This window comes from Eupeodes corollae, chromosome 1, assembly GCF_945859685.1.
Source record: "Eupeodes corollae chromosome 1, idEupCoro1.1, whole genome shotgun sequence".
NCBI lineage: Eukaryota > Metazoa > Arthropoda > Insecta > Diptera > Syrphidae > Eupeodes > Eupeodes corollae.
The window spans coordinates 32,906,420-32,923,558 of NC_079147.1; the positions used below are offsets into that span (position 1 = coordinate 32,906,420).

The 17,139-nt window shown below is 33.5% G+C and overlaps 2 protein-coding genes across 2 annotated transcripts in view; both read right to left on the reverse strand.

The window, feature by feature from the left end:
- The window catches only part of LOC129940505 (sex determination protein fruitless-like), a 326,270-nt gene that overhangs the window by 294,712 nt on the left and 14,419 nt on the right, over nucleotides 1-17,139 (reverse strand). The window lies entirely within an intron of this gene.
- LOC129953890 (uncharacterized) overlaps nucleotides 12,247-17,139 on the reverse strand; it is a 111,618-nt gene continuing 106,725 nt past the window's right edge. The window contains exon 4 of the mRNA XM_056067422.1: nucleotides 12,247-13,554. Within this exon, the coding sequence (XP_055923397.1) occupies nucleotides 12,247-13,554 (1,308 nt within the window). The remainder of the gene's footprint in view (nucleotides 13,555-17,139) is intronic.

A 17,139-nucleotide genomic window follows, 5' to 3' on the forward strand; every position in this document is an offset into this window, starting at 1 on the left:
ACTAATGTCCGTCAAAGAAGCCCTCTCATTGAACACCGTATTAATAAACTCCGCAATATGCGAAGAAGGTCAACATTTGCCTTATTTGGGTGCCGTATCATAGAAACATTCCAGGACAATAATTGTAGGTACCTCTGTTGAGCAACAAGTCTAACATCGGTGTACCCTTAGCTACTTGTAAACTTATGCTTAAACATGCTAAAGAAAGCAAACCACCGTCGGTCTAACAACTCTTTTTGTCTATCAACTAAATCAATATGGCCAATGATGCTTAATGTTTTAAGTAACTCATTTGTATTGCAAACTAGCTACGTTATAAGTGTCCTTTGCATGGTTTTTGGCTAAGAGCTCCTGCTGACTACTTTTGTATAACTTGAATAATACAAATAATATTGGTGGCACAACAGTCCGTTGAGAACTAGGGCATAGTGACTTACAACTCTCAACTATTCCTGTGTGCGAGTATTGCTGTCAGGGATGAAGTGGCCCTACAGTTTTAAGCCGAATCCGAACGGTTAATTAATTTGTAAATACCTCGCAAGAGACAGTAGTAGAAAAAAAACTTTAGATGGCACAGGCAGGGATTGATCCCATGACATCCAACGCACTAACCATCATGCCACGAGTACTACTTTGCATAACCTACATGGATGAAAAAGAAGAAGAAACATTGTCCCTCTTGCTATGTTCATGTCCTATACTGTCACAAAGACTAAAAGTCAACCTTAGAGACTTTTACTAGAATGATCCTATTGGTCTAACAAATTCTGATATCTATTGCCTTAAACGCTTTACAGCTAGTTATAAGTGGCTCAATGAGTAACTTAGATCTCTACCTTCGTGTAGTTTCCAAATAGACAAAATATTGGTATAGCTGTGTTGGCTTTTCAGTTAGCAGGCACCTAACTTAATCACACCTTATCTGCTAGTAGCAAATAATAAAACTTAGTATATTTGAACTTAACAACTTAGACCAAATGATCAATTATCAAAAATCGAGATCTAGAAATGTCGGAAGAGGTTGGTGATGTCAATTTGTCATTTTCTTTTGTTTATGAAAAATAAAAGTTTTTGTCACGCTATAATTAATTGAGAAGGGTAAATGTCGGAACCGTAGTAATGTAATCAATTTTAAGGCCTAGGGATTAACATATGTCTTTGCAATAAGACAGCGCTGCAAATCAAACAGCAAGTGGCATAAAGTGTTTTTTCTTTAAAGAATAGGGTGCTTTGACATTGAAATTGACCTATGCGGGATGAAATGACTCGGTTTATCCCCGCCCAACATTTGAATATATAGAAACCTCAGATTATCAGTGAAATACAAAGAAAAGGAACTAGTCATCTTTCACATTCTTCATAAATGCTTAAATCTAGCTAAAAGAAAAATTATACAAGGTTATGTTCCTAAGCTGAATGGAACCAGTCTGAGTCCCTTACGAAACGTGAGAGGCTGATGCTAATATGATTTAGATCATTAAGGTCGTTTTAGAAGAATTCTCCTAGGTAATTCTTGGGTTTTTGAGCTAGCATAGTTCATGTACAAAGAAGGTTAAGAACTGTTTCCTCTTCTTCCTCGTTTACACAGCTTCTCGAAATGTCATTTGACAATACGCCTAGCCGAGTGGCATGTATTCCTATTAGAGAGTGTCCGATTACGGCACCTATTATCTAGTTTATATGAGATCTGCTTAGAGATTGCAAGCACCGTAATAGCTTAAAATCTAGTCTTGGGCAGATGTTTTTTGTGACTTGACACGTGGTGATGTTGTTCCACCTGGTATTTGCCCTTTTCAAAGGATCTTGGATTAGCATTTAGTATGCCAGCATATGCTAAATGTGGTAGAATGGTCTGTACTGTTCAGTTCCTGGCGAGTTCATTTGCCTTACAGTAACCTGAAATGTCTCTATGGCCCGGCACCCAGTAAAGGTGAATATTAAACTGTTGTGCCATTTCCATTAGAGATGATCGACAGTTATTTTTTAGCGGCCTGACTATCTTAAAAGATACGGATATCAGATGTTGATATCACGTTTTCTTTAAGGCAGGACAAGATTTCTTTTATCCCCAAAAGTTCCACCTTGAACACACTATAATGATTGGGAAGGCAGAATGAGAGACTTAATTCAAAATTATACTAGAAACATATTTGTTTGATAACCTATGTACGTTTCGTCTTGACCACTTTACCACTAAAAGACATTTTGAAATTCTAACAAAAATTAAAATAGCTCAGGGAGACTTCTTCAACCTAAATCTACACCAGCGTTAAAGCAACACTACCTATCCTAAGAAGAACCCTAAAACATCCAAGTAGAATACTTTTCAGCTATTACTAATCTATCACTCTGCTTAAGCTAACTTGAGAGCTGTGCAGCTTAAGATTACATGTTCTTAAAAGAAGCTTTGGCTGAAGTGAGTACTTTATTTCTGCACCTGTTCTTGCTATGCACAAGTTTTTGCAAAAACAAACAGTGTGCACAAACAGGAAGATTCTATTTACAAACTTTTAATGACCATCAATATCAGCCTTATCTCGAATTATAAGAACTATGTTCGGCGAAAATGAATTTTTCTAATTAGGTGCATTTTAATCTAAACGGATTCGATTACAGACAAAATTGACATATGGAAACCATTTTATCCATGGGTTATCAGATTAGTTGGGAGTTATTAAGTGGTGGCGTCATTGGACCATTCTGCTTCGAAAATGAGACTGTTAAAATCATTTCGGTTAAGAATAGTTGCTTCAGAGCTATGTTAGGCGATTTTTATTTCAATGAAATTGAAGACATGGATTGATGCATATCACATTTCGGTTTTTTTGTACTTATTAAATATATTGATTTTGTTAATTTTATTGAAATTTTAAAAAGACTTTGGCCCAACATTCACATCAATCCAATTTTAAAATGGTAGAGAAATTCAAAATAGACTCCTCATTTATGAAAAGTGGTTCTCAAGTTCTTAGTGAAAACCCCGTCGTTATGTATAAGAAAAGTATTAAATTTAAATTACCACCTCGAATAACAATTAAAATAACAGAACATTTACTAAAAAATGTCAATATTAAATCATCATAAGCTTCTGCAAAGCGCACACAGTCGAATAAATAAACTTTCTCCAAATCCTTGAGTTCTAGACAATGGTTCAATACGCTTGCAGCCTTTTCAGGTATGTTAAACTTCTAAGATATACACTTCACGTCATATTATAACAACGTTCAAGCCGTGTTAAATAATGCTTCAAGCAAATTAATCACCGAACCATGTTCAAGCCCCTCACAAAATCAACACAAATTTACACAAATAAATATACACCTTAGCTACACTGTAGGTATATATGATATAAAATTAAAGACGACATGATATTCGGTTTATTAACCTCACACCGGAACCGGACAAGGCAAATATTAAGTGTAATCACCAAGCTGTTAATAATCCAACACGTGTTATGGTGGCGATAGCGGACGAGCGGGCGGTTTCGGTGGCGGTTGGTTGGTGATGCAAGTCGCTTAATATTAAATTAATCATTCAATTAGAAAATTCCATTTACAATTCACACAAATATTGTACTCCAACTCATGATGTGGGTACCTTACCTTAACTCTTAGTTGGTATTGTGTGTTTGGTGTTTTGAGTGCATGTCTTGAAGGGTTTTCGACCTGCTGACCCCACACGTCATTTTCCTTATGTTGAGCAGCAATAATTAACTACATACCCTGATGTGTGCAAGTTGTACATTATTTCCGTTTGCCATATTTTAAATACTTTTCAAATGTTCGTTTAAGGCTTTGAGTACGTGCACTGTTTAGTTCACAATACATATAAAGTGATAGGTGGGCGACATTGTAGTTTCCTTAGCACCAACTTGAAATTATCAACATATATACACTTTTATAAACATATATAAAACGATATAGCCTCAAATGTATGTTTATTAACACCTTTCCTTTGAATTGCTTGAGGGAAATTCATGTTAATGAAAATAACACAAATGCAATTAATTAGCACCACGCTTGCTGATGTTTTCACAAAGGGGGTGGGTAACTAGGGAACTTTATATTGCCCCTTTCATTTGCATCATCATCAACATCATCATCAACTTCATCAGCATCATCAACAACAACAACATCGTCCTAAATAATCGAAGCGAAATTCGCAGAGTATTTTAATTTGAAAACTTTCACTCGTAACGTAGGTAGTTAGCTTGGAGTAGTACAAATGTAGAACTTATAGTTAAGGTAAGCTATACATAATATGGTTCATGTACTTTTCTTCTTTAAATATTAATTTTTTTTAATTCAATTCAATTTTGGTGTTGCCAAGGCATTATAAGCTTTTAGTGTGGTAATTAATTTAGGAACATATTTCATTTTATCCTATTTGGACGATGTATAGCGATGCCAGATGTAACAAAACATGAATGGAAGAGTAACGAAAATTTTAAGGAAGTCAAAATTAACCACACAGCGTGCTCCTTAAAAAGGCGTATCCTCGTGACACTTATACTTCCCTTTTCAAAGTTATGGAAACAATGATTAATCATCAGCCTAAAAAATATCTTGAAGAAAAAAGATTCCTAATGACCGGCCACTACCTGTGTGTTGAGGAATTATTTAAGAAAGTTGTGGAACAAATCTCTATACCTTTTTGGAGCAAACATTTTCAAAACCATTAAATACATTTTAACACCAAGCTCTGGAATCTCGATCGCAAAGGCGTAACGTTTGTATTGATGAATCTCTTCTTCGTTATTTTAAAATCCATTATTCTTACTGCTTAAAATTCACTAAGTAAATGTTGGGGCTCAACAGGGCTCTGTTCTGTGTCCGACTCGTTTCCTTATGATATCTTGCCTGCAACTTCTACTTCATAACACTGTTTCGCTGATGAGAATGTCCTCAGACTATCATTTTAGTTTCAATACTCACACCCTTGTCCCTCAGTTATGGAACTTCAATAGCAGTTTATGATAAGCACTGACCACGTACCGTGGGGAACTGTCAACCACGTATAATATAAAATTTAAAAACCTAATACTGTCTAATATCGTCAAAGCATAACCTACTTTCAATGCGAAATTCCGTGAGCGACACTTTATCCACCGATGAAACTAATCAACTTTCAAATACTTAGGATTGTTTCGACACCACAAGAATTTGTTAACCTTTTCTAGTCTGGCAGTAATATACAAAGTCTTCATTCATCTAAAACTTGAATGTGTATTTTGGCAGGTGCCCTTAAAGTATGATTAAGTCTTTTGGACAGAATTAAGGTGATAGAACCACTCTAACTGCCCAACGGCTAACAACAAATGAGCTCTATTTAAGGCGAACTGTCAAGTTGAAAGAATCATTTTGTAGCCTAAATTTTTGTCACTTTGATATTCAAAACTTAAAGACCAATTTTCATAACACACTTATCTTTAGGATAATAACAACTCCTATCTTTTGGAAATGGAAATTCAGTCTATGAATGGAACCTCGGAATTGAAATGCTCTCTTAACTGAGGAATCAATCTCCTTAACATCATTTAAAAAATCTTTTCTGCCGTGATATGTGAACGACTTAAGCCCATCGTCAACAACCTGATACGTTTCAGATCAGTAAAGTCCAGAGTCGGTTAAGTATTCAAATTACGATAGATCCTGGAGAAACCCAAGAACATCGACACCCACCATCTTAAGGATGCATATGATAACAGGTTTGAACCATATTTGGTTTTTACATCCCTGCCAAAACCATACGTTTGTGCGTGGAGAATTTACAATGCTCCAAAAAGGCTGGAACCTTTCAAAACAAGGCTTTGGACAAGGCGATGTTATTTCGTGCGTTTTCTTTAACATCTTTCTTTAAAGAATAGCACAAAGATCAAACGTCAACACTACAGATAGTGTCAGAATTTGTCTATTTACTGGCATGGGATTATTACATTGACATAATCCCAAAAACTCAGCGTGATGCCAATGTGGATTTTTTGAGTTTTGAGGGAGAGTCGGATAAGTAGTTTTAGGTAATTAGGGAAAAACAATATACATCAAAACATGAGTCTTACGCAAAACATCACCATTGACAGACGTAATTTGATTTAAGAACGTTGTCTACCTAGGCTCCGCAGCTTCTTTGGGCTAAGAAATCAATTGCTTCAATTTAAGCCTTCTATAGAAAAACTTAAGTGTTGCTATATAAAATCCCAACCATCCCCTTCCTGCTATACGGTGTAAAAGCATGGACTATGGTAAAAACAGCTTTGATTCAAAAGAAGGTGATTCAAAGAAGGTGAGTGGATGAAAAAATGGAACAACAGACTCTAAAGTGGCGTTAAATTTTGCAGAAGGATAAAAATCCAAGACCAGAGATAGCTGGGTCACTTAAAGCACCTGCAAACTATTACTGCTGACTGAAATGTCTTCGAAGTAGAGTAGAGGAAGGCCACGGATCAGGTGGCGAGAACAAGTTATGTCACCCAACTAGGCCTGTAGTTTAACATTAAGTAAGTCAGTAAGTGTTTGATGATTCAAAAGTGCTTTGTTTTTCAAACTTTCACGATTAAAACATTTCAAATTGAATTTAAACAATTATTGCATTGCTGAAAAGCGTATCTTTCCATTTTTAGCTAGGACGTAGTTTTTACTAGTCAAGTGTTAAAATATTGTCAAAAATGACAGCCACCTTTGCCTTTTCTAGATATTGTACTTTTTTTATTATCAATAACGTAATTCATTTAGTTAATTCTTAGATTTGAGTCTTAAATTTAATTTTATAGTTTTTCCACTTGACATTTTGATCTTTTAAGTCCTTTACTATAAACTACAGAAATAACATTACTTACAAACATGTAAAATGGCAACGCTGATCCTCTCATTTCTGTAAACAGGACGATGTATTAGAGTAAAAACTGTCAAAGTAAAACCAGGTAACAAAAAACGAAAGAACGAAAGTAAAAAAAAAACAAACCCAACCACTCGTCAGGGGCAACAAACAGTATTACTTACACGACGAAGTTCAAAATGGAATGCTCTTAAATGTCCTTTTGGCAGGATCTAGGCATCCTAAATTTGTCGTCGACCAAAACAAATGCTATTTGAGTCCTGTCGTGTGTGTATACCCTGTGTCTACTATATATGCATTGCATATGGCGTAAGTACCATTGGCAAATACATAAACGACCTACCTGTGGTTATTAGTGAATGTTAGCCATGTTTTTTGCGAGCTGCAAATTCGTGTTGTTTTTTTTTTTAACTCATATAGTGTTTCACTAGGAACTCTTTGCATCAACGACAGCAATCTGATGTCCTGAGAGTATGAAGATTGGTCTCGTAAGTTGGTTTACATATTTTCTGATCCTTTTTTTTCGTTTCGTTTCGTCTGTTTGTTTGTTTGTTGGCATTTCTCTTATTGCAACCAACAATTTTCAGATGAAAATGTAAAACAATTTGCAGGAAAACTTCACACATGCAATTTGTGTCCTGTGGACGGGATGCTGTGGGGTGAGGTGTGGCTGTGGAGTGTATAGAGTGAGGAGGAATGCAAAGTATAGAAGCTCACTTAACCTCCTTGTAGAATTCTATTTCTCTTTTAAGTAAGGTGGGGATTGGCTTTATTGTGGAGTTTGTGGAATGGAATGGTTATGGTCATCAAGGACATTTAATGTTCACCGAATGATGGCTTTTACTCGTAATACCTACGAGTACCAACAAAATGCACAGACACACAGTTAAGGCAATCATATGAATGAGTATTATTGCTTAACTACTCCGTTAGATAGAATTTTGTTTTTAGGAATTAATCTGGGGAATACAACATGGAAGGAACCAACTTGCTGTACACGAGTGTTTTTGAAATTACTTGAAATATAATGAAAATTTGTTTTGTTTTTCTTTTATACTTATTTATATTTTGTGTGTGATGGAGCAAGCAATTATTTTGAACAATTATGCAGAAATTGATTTTTGCAAAATATATTTATAGTTTTTGTACAGTTGTTTGCACATGAACAATCCTTGTCTATAGCTATACCTTAAATGTAGAATATGCATATGTATGCGTATATTGAGAACCGATAGCTTAAATTGTAATTGGTAATTCAATAGAAAAATCCTTGTAAAGAAATTAAGGAGCAATATATTTTTGACATACATCTTGAAATTAAGGTTGCTTATTTTGATCATTCAAATTTGGAAAAAAGGCACTAAAGTACTTATTATACTTTAGAACAAACTTAAGTTTGATTTACAGAAATAAGCAGTATTGAGAATTGACAGAAATAGTTGTCCCCTATTGGAGAGAAGTGCTCAAGTTCCCTTTTGTTTGTTATTTTATACCTACCCAAGCATATCAACTTGCTATTGATGAAATAAACTCCCTGTTTAATAAACCACTGATTCTTTTGATGATTTAATTATTCGGTCGGAGACTTTAATATTCCACAACTATAATGGATGCTTAAAGATGATGAAATGCCTTTAGCATCTACAAATTCCTGCTCTTTAAAAGAACTCTTTCTAATTGAAACATTTTTAGACTTATAACGGTCTATTTGAAGTTAGAAGCATTACTGAAAACATGTTTAGAAAATTCGACTTAAGTTTCTCTTTAGATGGGTTTAATTCTCTCGTTTCAGAAAGTAGGCATCTACTATCAACCCCTGACCAATTCCCACCTCTTTTACTTACTTTTTCACATGATAACGATAGTCGTCTGACTTCCCTTTACTAGATTATATAACCGACAAATGTTTATTTTAATTGGTTCTTCAATTGCAACACCGCAATAGATATGGCCCTGGAATTTTCCTTTGAGTGTATTTTTAAATATGTCATTCAATCACTTACATATAGATAGATAGATAGATATTTTATTTCTTTGTTTAAAATATTATTTGGTTTGCTACCGCTCAGTTTACACAGAGATTTGATATTAAAAATATATCTTTCTACTGAATAAGTTATTTTAACAAGATTATAATTACAAAAAGAAAACATTTATATTTTGAAATATGATAAAAACCTTCATTTAAGTAAAACAAACATTTCAGTAAGAAATAGATTGAATTTTAAAACACATAGGATACGTAAAGTAATAAAAAAGTTGAATTTTAATTGAATAAATATAAATAAATAAATAAGTTATTTAAACATATATATATATATATATAACATATAAATTAATAGTAAATAAATAAATAAACAAGCAAATTATTTTGCAACAAAATCTAAAAACCAAAAGCAGGTACTAACTTAATAATAATAATAAAAAAAAAAATAAATAACACATAATAAATAATAAATAACAAATAATAAATAATAAATAATAAATAATAAATAGTAAATAGTAAATAACAAATAATAAATAATAAATAACAAATAATAAATAAATAACCATAAATAGTAGGTAATAAATAAATAAAAATAAATAAGCTCAGTAAATATAAATTAATTAATAACATATACAAATTAATAAATAATAAATAATAAATAACATATAACAAATAACAAATAATAAATAATCAATAATCAATGATAAATAATAAATAATAAATAACGAATAATAAATAATAAATAATAAACAATAAATAGTAAGTAATAAGTAACAAAAATAAATAAATACATTTTTAAGTGTTTTTAAGTGTTTAATTGCACTACCAAAGGGTTGTCAGAAATATCACAGTTCATTAAGAAATTATCAGTTAATTTTCGAATTCTTGTGCAAATCAGTTGAACACCTGTTTGATTATGAAGATCATTAGTTGAATAATGCCAGGGTAGATTAAGCATCATTTTTAAAATTTTGTTTTGACACACTTGGAGTTTTTTAATATGGGAGATTGTGCAATTACCCCACACCTGACATCCATACAAAAACATTGCTTGAAACACAACCATTTGTATAATTATCTTATTTTCAGTACTTAAATGCGATTTTCTATTTATAAGCGGGTAAAGCATTTTAATTGCAATATTAACTTTTGTAATTATTTTACTGATATGTTCTTTAAAGATAAGCCGCTTGTCAAGGTTTATTCCTAGATAATGCACATTGGACTCCCATTTTATAGTAGCACCATTGACTTCCAGCTCATTACTGGGAAGAAATAATCGCTTTCTTTTTCTCGAGAAAAAGATTGATTTTATCTTTCCAGCATTTAATTTAATTTTCCATTTGTGATAATATCTCATTAAAATATGAAGTGCATTTTGAAGATAGGTCTCAATATTGAGACCAAACTCATGCGAAGAGAGTATGCAGGTGTCATCTGCATAAATCCCTGAATCACAATAAGGTAGCTGTGGAAAATCAGACGTGTACACATTATATAAGACAGGACCAAGAACTGAACCTTGAGGGACACCATACTGAATATTAACTAACACGGATTTACATTTATTAACGTACATTTGAAAAAATCTTCCTGATAAAAAACTTTGAATTGTTTTTATGAGAAAACTTGGAATCGCGAATGTTTCTAATTTGTAAATAAGAGCATTATGCCAAACAGAGTCGAAAGCTTTTTCAATATCTAAAAGGACCATACCTGTAGATCTTCCTTCAGAACAATTATTTTTGATAATGTTACAAATCCTAAGGACTTGATGTGAAGTACTGTGGTGGCTCCTAAATCCAAACTGTTGGTCTGGAAAAATATGTTTTTCTTCAATTAATAAGTTGAGTTTTTTTTTTATTACTTTTTCGAACACTTTACTCAAACTACTAAGAAGACTGATTGGCCTATAGCTACTAGGATTTTCCCTGTCCTTACCAGCTTTCAATATTGGTATGACCTTCGCTATTTTCCAGGTTTCAGAAGAGTATTGATTCTTCAAACAGGCGTTGATAATAAACGTTAGATACTTTATTCCTGACTTGGGTAAATTTTTGAGGTATACATTTTTTATATTATCAAGTCCATCGGTTTTCCTTACTTGCAACTCTTTTATTATGGCGAAAACATCATCAACAGATACGTATTCATCTTGGGGTGTTTCTGTTATAGAAGATAAAATTCTATAAGAGGCAGCGTCTACCAAACTTATAGTATCTAGGTCACTTAGCTGTTGGGATACCTCATGGTTTTTTTTCTACAGCAAAAGCATTCGCCTTTTCACTATCAGTATAAAGGACCTCATTAGATATTTTAAGCGCAGGAATTATTCTTGTCTTATTTTTTATAATTTTAGCAATGTTCCAGAAAGGTTTATCATTTTTCTGTAACTGGCTGAGTGTTTAGTTCCATTGGTTATTTCGATTTTTTAAACTTCCATAGAAATGAGTTTATTAAAAAACTTCAACTGATGGCGATGTACTGGCAAACGATATCGTTGCCACTGTCTTTTAATGCCATTTCTGACACGAATATATTCTAGAATATAATCAGGAATGTTACTTATGTGATGCTTTCTAAGTAACTTCGGCACTGAAGAATCTATTGAGTTAAGAATTTGATCAGAGAAACCTGAAACAAGTGAGTCAACACCTTCTTTGGTTCTAACATTGTCTATTTCCGTAGGCATATTTCTCAGTTTAAGTTTTAAATCTGATTTGAGAATTGACCAGTTGGTATTTTTAAAATCAAAATAATATTTTTCTATTACTTGGGAAGAATGAAGAACTTGTAACAACACTATAGGCTGAGATACAGTGTCAGCAGTGTTAGTGACAAAAAGGTCTAACACTGAAGGACTTCCTCTTTGACCAGCGGGTATATAAGTTGGACCTAATGGAAACAATATAGAAAAAGGAAATAAATTTGTTAGATCCGACAGTATGTTGCCCCAAGAATTAGCTCTTATACAACCCCAATCTCTGTGTCTGCAGTTTAAATCACCACCAACAATATAGTTTTTGTTTTTTATTAAGAGCTTTCTTAAATCAGATTGTAAGTGTTGTCTCTTTATTGGGGATGAAGATCCTCCCCGAAAGTATGCACAAATTACGTCAATAGTTCTACCGTTGCCTAATCTAAGTTGAATTCCAATATTTTCTATACAAAAGGTACGTAAAGGTAATAAAACAGAATGTTGAATTGATTTTCGTACTAATATTGCAACACCCCCACCTCCTTCATCTATTCTATCAACACGATAGCAATAGAAACCGGGAGTTGATATTTTAACATTTAGGTCTAACCACGTCTCTGTAATTAACGCAATATCTATTTTTTTTGTATTTAAGAAGTTTAAAAGTTCTATATGTTTACTTCGGACACCCCTGGCATTCCATGTAATTATATTTAGTAACTTATCTTTATATAGCATTTTGATACAAAAATTTAGTAGCTAACTGAGCGATAGCATAAAATTGATCATTTTTGGTTTTACATGTACTTAGTTTCGTAATCATTTCCATTACGAGAGAATTAAGTTCTTCCATTGAGAACAACTCACCGCTGTTGGTGATATTGGCGTTGATTGTTGGTGCACTAATGTGTTGGTGAATGTTAGAAGGTGCTGCTGCTGCTGGAAACGATGATGATGATGGTGAGTGTTGTGTATGTACCCAGGAATTGGATACTCGATTATTGTTATTGTTCTCTATATGTTTGCTTGAAGGACGGGTAGGTAAGGAAGGGAAATCGTTAATTGAGAGGTAAAATGGTACACTGACATTTGGATTTGTAAGCTTTGTTTTGAGAGAGCGTCTTGTTTTACTCGCAATCTTAGCTCTTATTTCCAAATATTTATTTCTGCTTTGACAGATTAAATCGGTTGACTTGTGACTCTCGTTGCAGTTTGCACATTTGAATTTGTCTTTGTTGACACATTCTTCAGTCTTGTGAGAGCCGGCACATATGGAACAGTAGGTTTTGACATGATAATTATTTTCACCGTGCCCAAACATCTGACAATTTCGGCACTGTGTTATTTTATTTTTATGATTTCGTTGATAGTTCCAATTTATTTGTGTGTGGAAAACAGATCTAAAGTTCTTTTTTAAGTCTGACATTTTAATTGAACCACTTTCAAGAAAGCAAACATAAAAAGTTTCGGAATAATGTTCGTAGTTTTTTGTTACACTTTTAATGTTAACACATTTTAGACCGATTCTTATCAATTCCGATTTTAGTTCAGCGGTATCAACTGAGCTAAGGCCATACAAAATTACTTTAAAAGCTTTTTCACTTTTCAAATCATGTGAGAAATATTGACAGTTCTCAAATTTTAGTTTTTCAATAACCATTTTGTAAGAATCAATAGATTCACACATAATTTTAATACCAATGGAAATAATTTTTATGCAGTAGTCAGTGACTTTAATAGATTTCATCATTTGATGCACATAGTCACATGACTTTTGCAATAATTTAATTGGGGGCACTTTTATTTTTGGAATAGATTGTATTGATGTGGATTGATTATCATCCATATCATCACATTCATTGCCAGCGTCTGCCACACACTGCAATGGGCTCCAGTATCCAGGAGATTTGAAATTATTGTTATTCATTCTATTGTTCATATTATATTTCGATATTGGAAACTTTGAAACTTTGAGTTTCTTTCCCGAGGACGCGAGGTTGTCCTCGGTAGAAGGAGAACGCGCACGCTTATCTATCTTGAACAAAAAAACAAACAAACTTAATACAGGTTTATAGGCTATATACGTTAGTCACTATCTAAAGCTCGCACACAACTGAATCACTTACATATGTTTAACGTAAAAATGTGTTCTGGTATAGTAAGATCTACGAACCCATCGAAATGTCAGACATTTATTGTGGAACACATATTTGAAAATTAGGTCAGGCGTTGACTTCTCACACTATCAGCAAGCTCAAAGCAGGTTGTGATCTCTTTGTGAATTCTTATATTTGACAAAATACAGGATAGGTTCATAGAGACTACCAATTTATTAACATTAAGTCCGATAGCTTCCCCTCAACATTAAAATTACTCGGTATGCCATCGATTCTAAACCTATTACAAAACTATTGCAAAGTTCACTGTCTCATTCTTCAGCCTTTCATACAGTAATTATCTTCAAGAACCTCACATAGCTTTTTTGATTACTTAAAAGGTACCACCTTTAATCAAATCGAAAAAATTGATGTTATTGTTGACAAAAAATCAAGTCTAACTTTAGATGTTTTTTTACCGGTTTAAATAGTTTTCTTGCACTGTTTCGTTTTCTTAAACGATCTTCCAAAAGCTTTTGAAATATTTCTTAATTTTTCCAGTTCATACAAAAAACACAAAAATAATATGTTCTTCAACTGACAAGCTTTTCGAAATCATTTTCAACGATTCTTTCTAATTCGATTCCAGACCTATTTTTTCTTTAAAACAACATGGTTTATTCCAAGGCAGATCCATTACAATCCGTTCTTTCTGAATTTGTGTCTACGTCTCTAAAAATGAGCTAGAGAAAGGAAATGAAGTGGACGTTATGATTGTACCGACGTTTGTTGGTTGCCAAATTTTAATATTAAAATTAAGGCTCTTAATTCTCCAACCTTATTTATTTCATAAATCATATAATATCTTACCAACAACAGAGTTGTTTAAAGGTTCATCAAGGAAGCCACAGTAGTACTTTGATATTTGTCAAAAACTTTCTTACTATCAATAATAATTCAACTGTGTCTTTTAACGCTGATTTTATTCAAATAAAAAGATCATTCCTACAACTTGTGATTCAGTCTTACTACAAAATGATCTTGTCTCACTTCAGACAGATATTTCTTGGAACTGCCTGTTGCCAAATGGCAATTTATAGTATTCGAACATATCTTCCCTCAAAAATTTAGAGGCTAACTAAGTTACTATTCTATTCATAGTTCCTATTTTCTTTGTTACCTAGAAGTTACGTGCGACACTCAGATAAAATTTAGAGTCTATTTTGATCATCCAATTCATCCCTGGGTTTCCCGAGCCCTGATGTCACTTAATCTATATATTTATTAGACTTCTCTTTAATACTGGTCTCTCCACCAGAACTCTCAATTTTAAAGAATAGAATATGTACAATTCATTTTTTTCAGCACTCTAAAGTCTTGTTTGGATATGAAGATCGTTTAAGACTTATTAATCTTCAAACCCTTCAAAAACCCCCGAAGTAGCTAGTATTCTCATTTTATAAAAGCTCTTAGCATAGACCATAGACTCACCATTTCTTCTGGAAAAGATTAGTATTTATAATCCATGGAACGTCACACAGGCCCCCCTCTTTCACCGTTCCTCTGTAACGAAGCGTTATCCTTCCTTACCACAAAACCGCAACCAAATCCGAATTTAAATATAAACCGGTAAAAGTGAGTATATGTCATTCACCTCCTCTCAGTTTGCAGTGTCTTTTGACTAGACATTTGGTATAGGGAGGAACAATTTTGGCTTCTATCTTAACCAAGTGTAGGTAGCAATCTATTTAGCAAAATCTAGTGAGATCTGACTTGTTGACTGGATTTTGTTTATTTAAATCCAGTAAAAAAAAACAGTTAAACATAATTAAAAACAAAAAACTTTGCCAATTCTTTAAAAGGATTTTCTCCACTAGCATCTATGTGAGATGAAACTTCACACCAAAAAGGTGCTGTTTCCTCTATGATTTTGATTGTCCCATTGACTTGAAATTTTTTCAGATAAAATCGCCTCGACAATCATTGCATTTAAAACAGGTTGCAGTGATAGCGAGGATTTATTTTGCGAAAGCATTCTTATCTGCTTTAAAATGTTTAGATTCTTGGCACTCTTTGCTGCAACTCTTTTACTTCCTTTATAATGAAATATTAACAGTTTTGTCTTAATACATTGATATCTTCCTTGCTAATTTCTAAATTTAATTCTAATTCATTTAGTTTTTCTTCGAATTTGACTCCAAGGTAAGGCTTTGTTTGTAGCCTTAAGCAAAATCTCCTTTTTCACTTTAAAATATTTTGTTAACTATGAGGAAATAATTAAAGACAGTGTTTCGAATGTTTGACTTGACCCCAGTCAAAAATAAATGTTGACTTGATCTGTATTTTATTTCCAGCTAACGAAGAAAAAATCAAGTCAAATCTGACTGGAAACAAGTCAAAATGGTAACAGTGCCAATCTAGTGTAGATATAAAGGAAACAATTTCCGAGGACATTTTGTGTCTTCACTATCCCGTAATTTGTATTTCCCGAAAACCTTCTTTCAGCCCCCCCCCCCCCCTTTATTCCACCATCCTATTCTTCAAATTGTATGACTGAAAGGCTAATGCCAACCGTTTATTCTACAGTCTATTACTAGAGGCAGGGAGCTTCTCTCCCAAAAGATTATTCTTTGGCTACCTTATTCCAGGGCGTAACATACTTATCTTGTCATGTGTGGCAAAGCACCGAGTATTTGCTGGTTCGCTGCCAGGATCACGAAGAAAATCTCCATCTAAGTGTACGAAGGAAAGAATAGGCCGACTGTTTATTCTCTACATTTGTGCAAGGGACAGGAAACAGGAAACCCCTTTAAGAGAACCTCGGACAAAGTCTTGATACCCGAAAACCGTGTTATTTTAGCTTAGGTAAGGTTAAAGTCGCTGTCCATGATAGAATAGGACACATTTAGGCCCGGTTAATGGCCCATTGTGATATCACATGAACCTTGAGGCTTTCTTCTAAGCTCAATGAAACCAGCTTAAGTCCCTTACTAAACGTGACAGGCTAATTATGCGAATATGATTAAGATCGTTTAGATCGTTACAGAAGAATTCTCCTAGGTAATTTCTGCGTTTTTTTAGTTTAATTTCAGTCGTTCAGAGTAAACACCTCAACCAACTCCTTCTTTTGTTTTTGATCCATCTGTATAAAAATGGATCAACTAGTCTTCCAGGAATGCCCTATCCTCCCAGAAAAATCTGTAAGGTATAAAAATGTGGAAGTTTCTGTTGGTTGTTGTAGTATGTGTACTTTATTCTATTATTATTCTAAAAACCTTAGAATTACGGAGTGGGCAATGTTGTTGGTTATTCACTGCGACGAAGCTTTGAGACCAATAGTAGAGCTTGCAAACTATTTGTTTGCTAAATATATCAAGAGGTGGTAGGTAGAATAGGGTTTCCATTACATAGGCAAGCAGAACGTTGGACTTTATTTCATTTGTCGCTTTCTCTAAAGCAGTCCACCATACTGCCACACCCCATTTATTAACAATAGTTTTTTCCAAGAAAAGAGAGCTACAGTA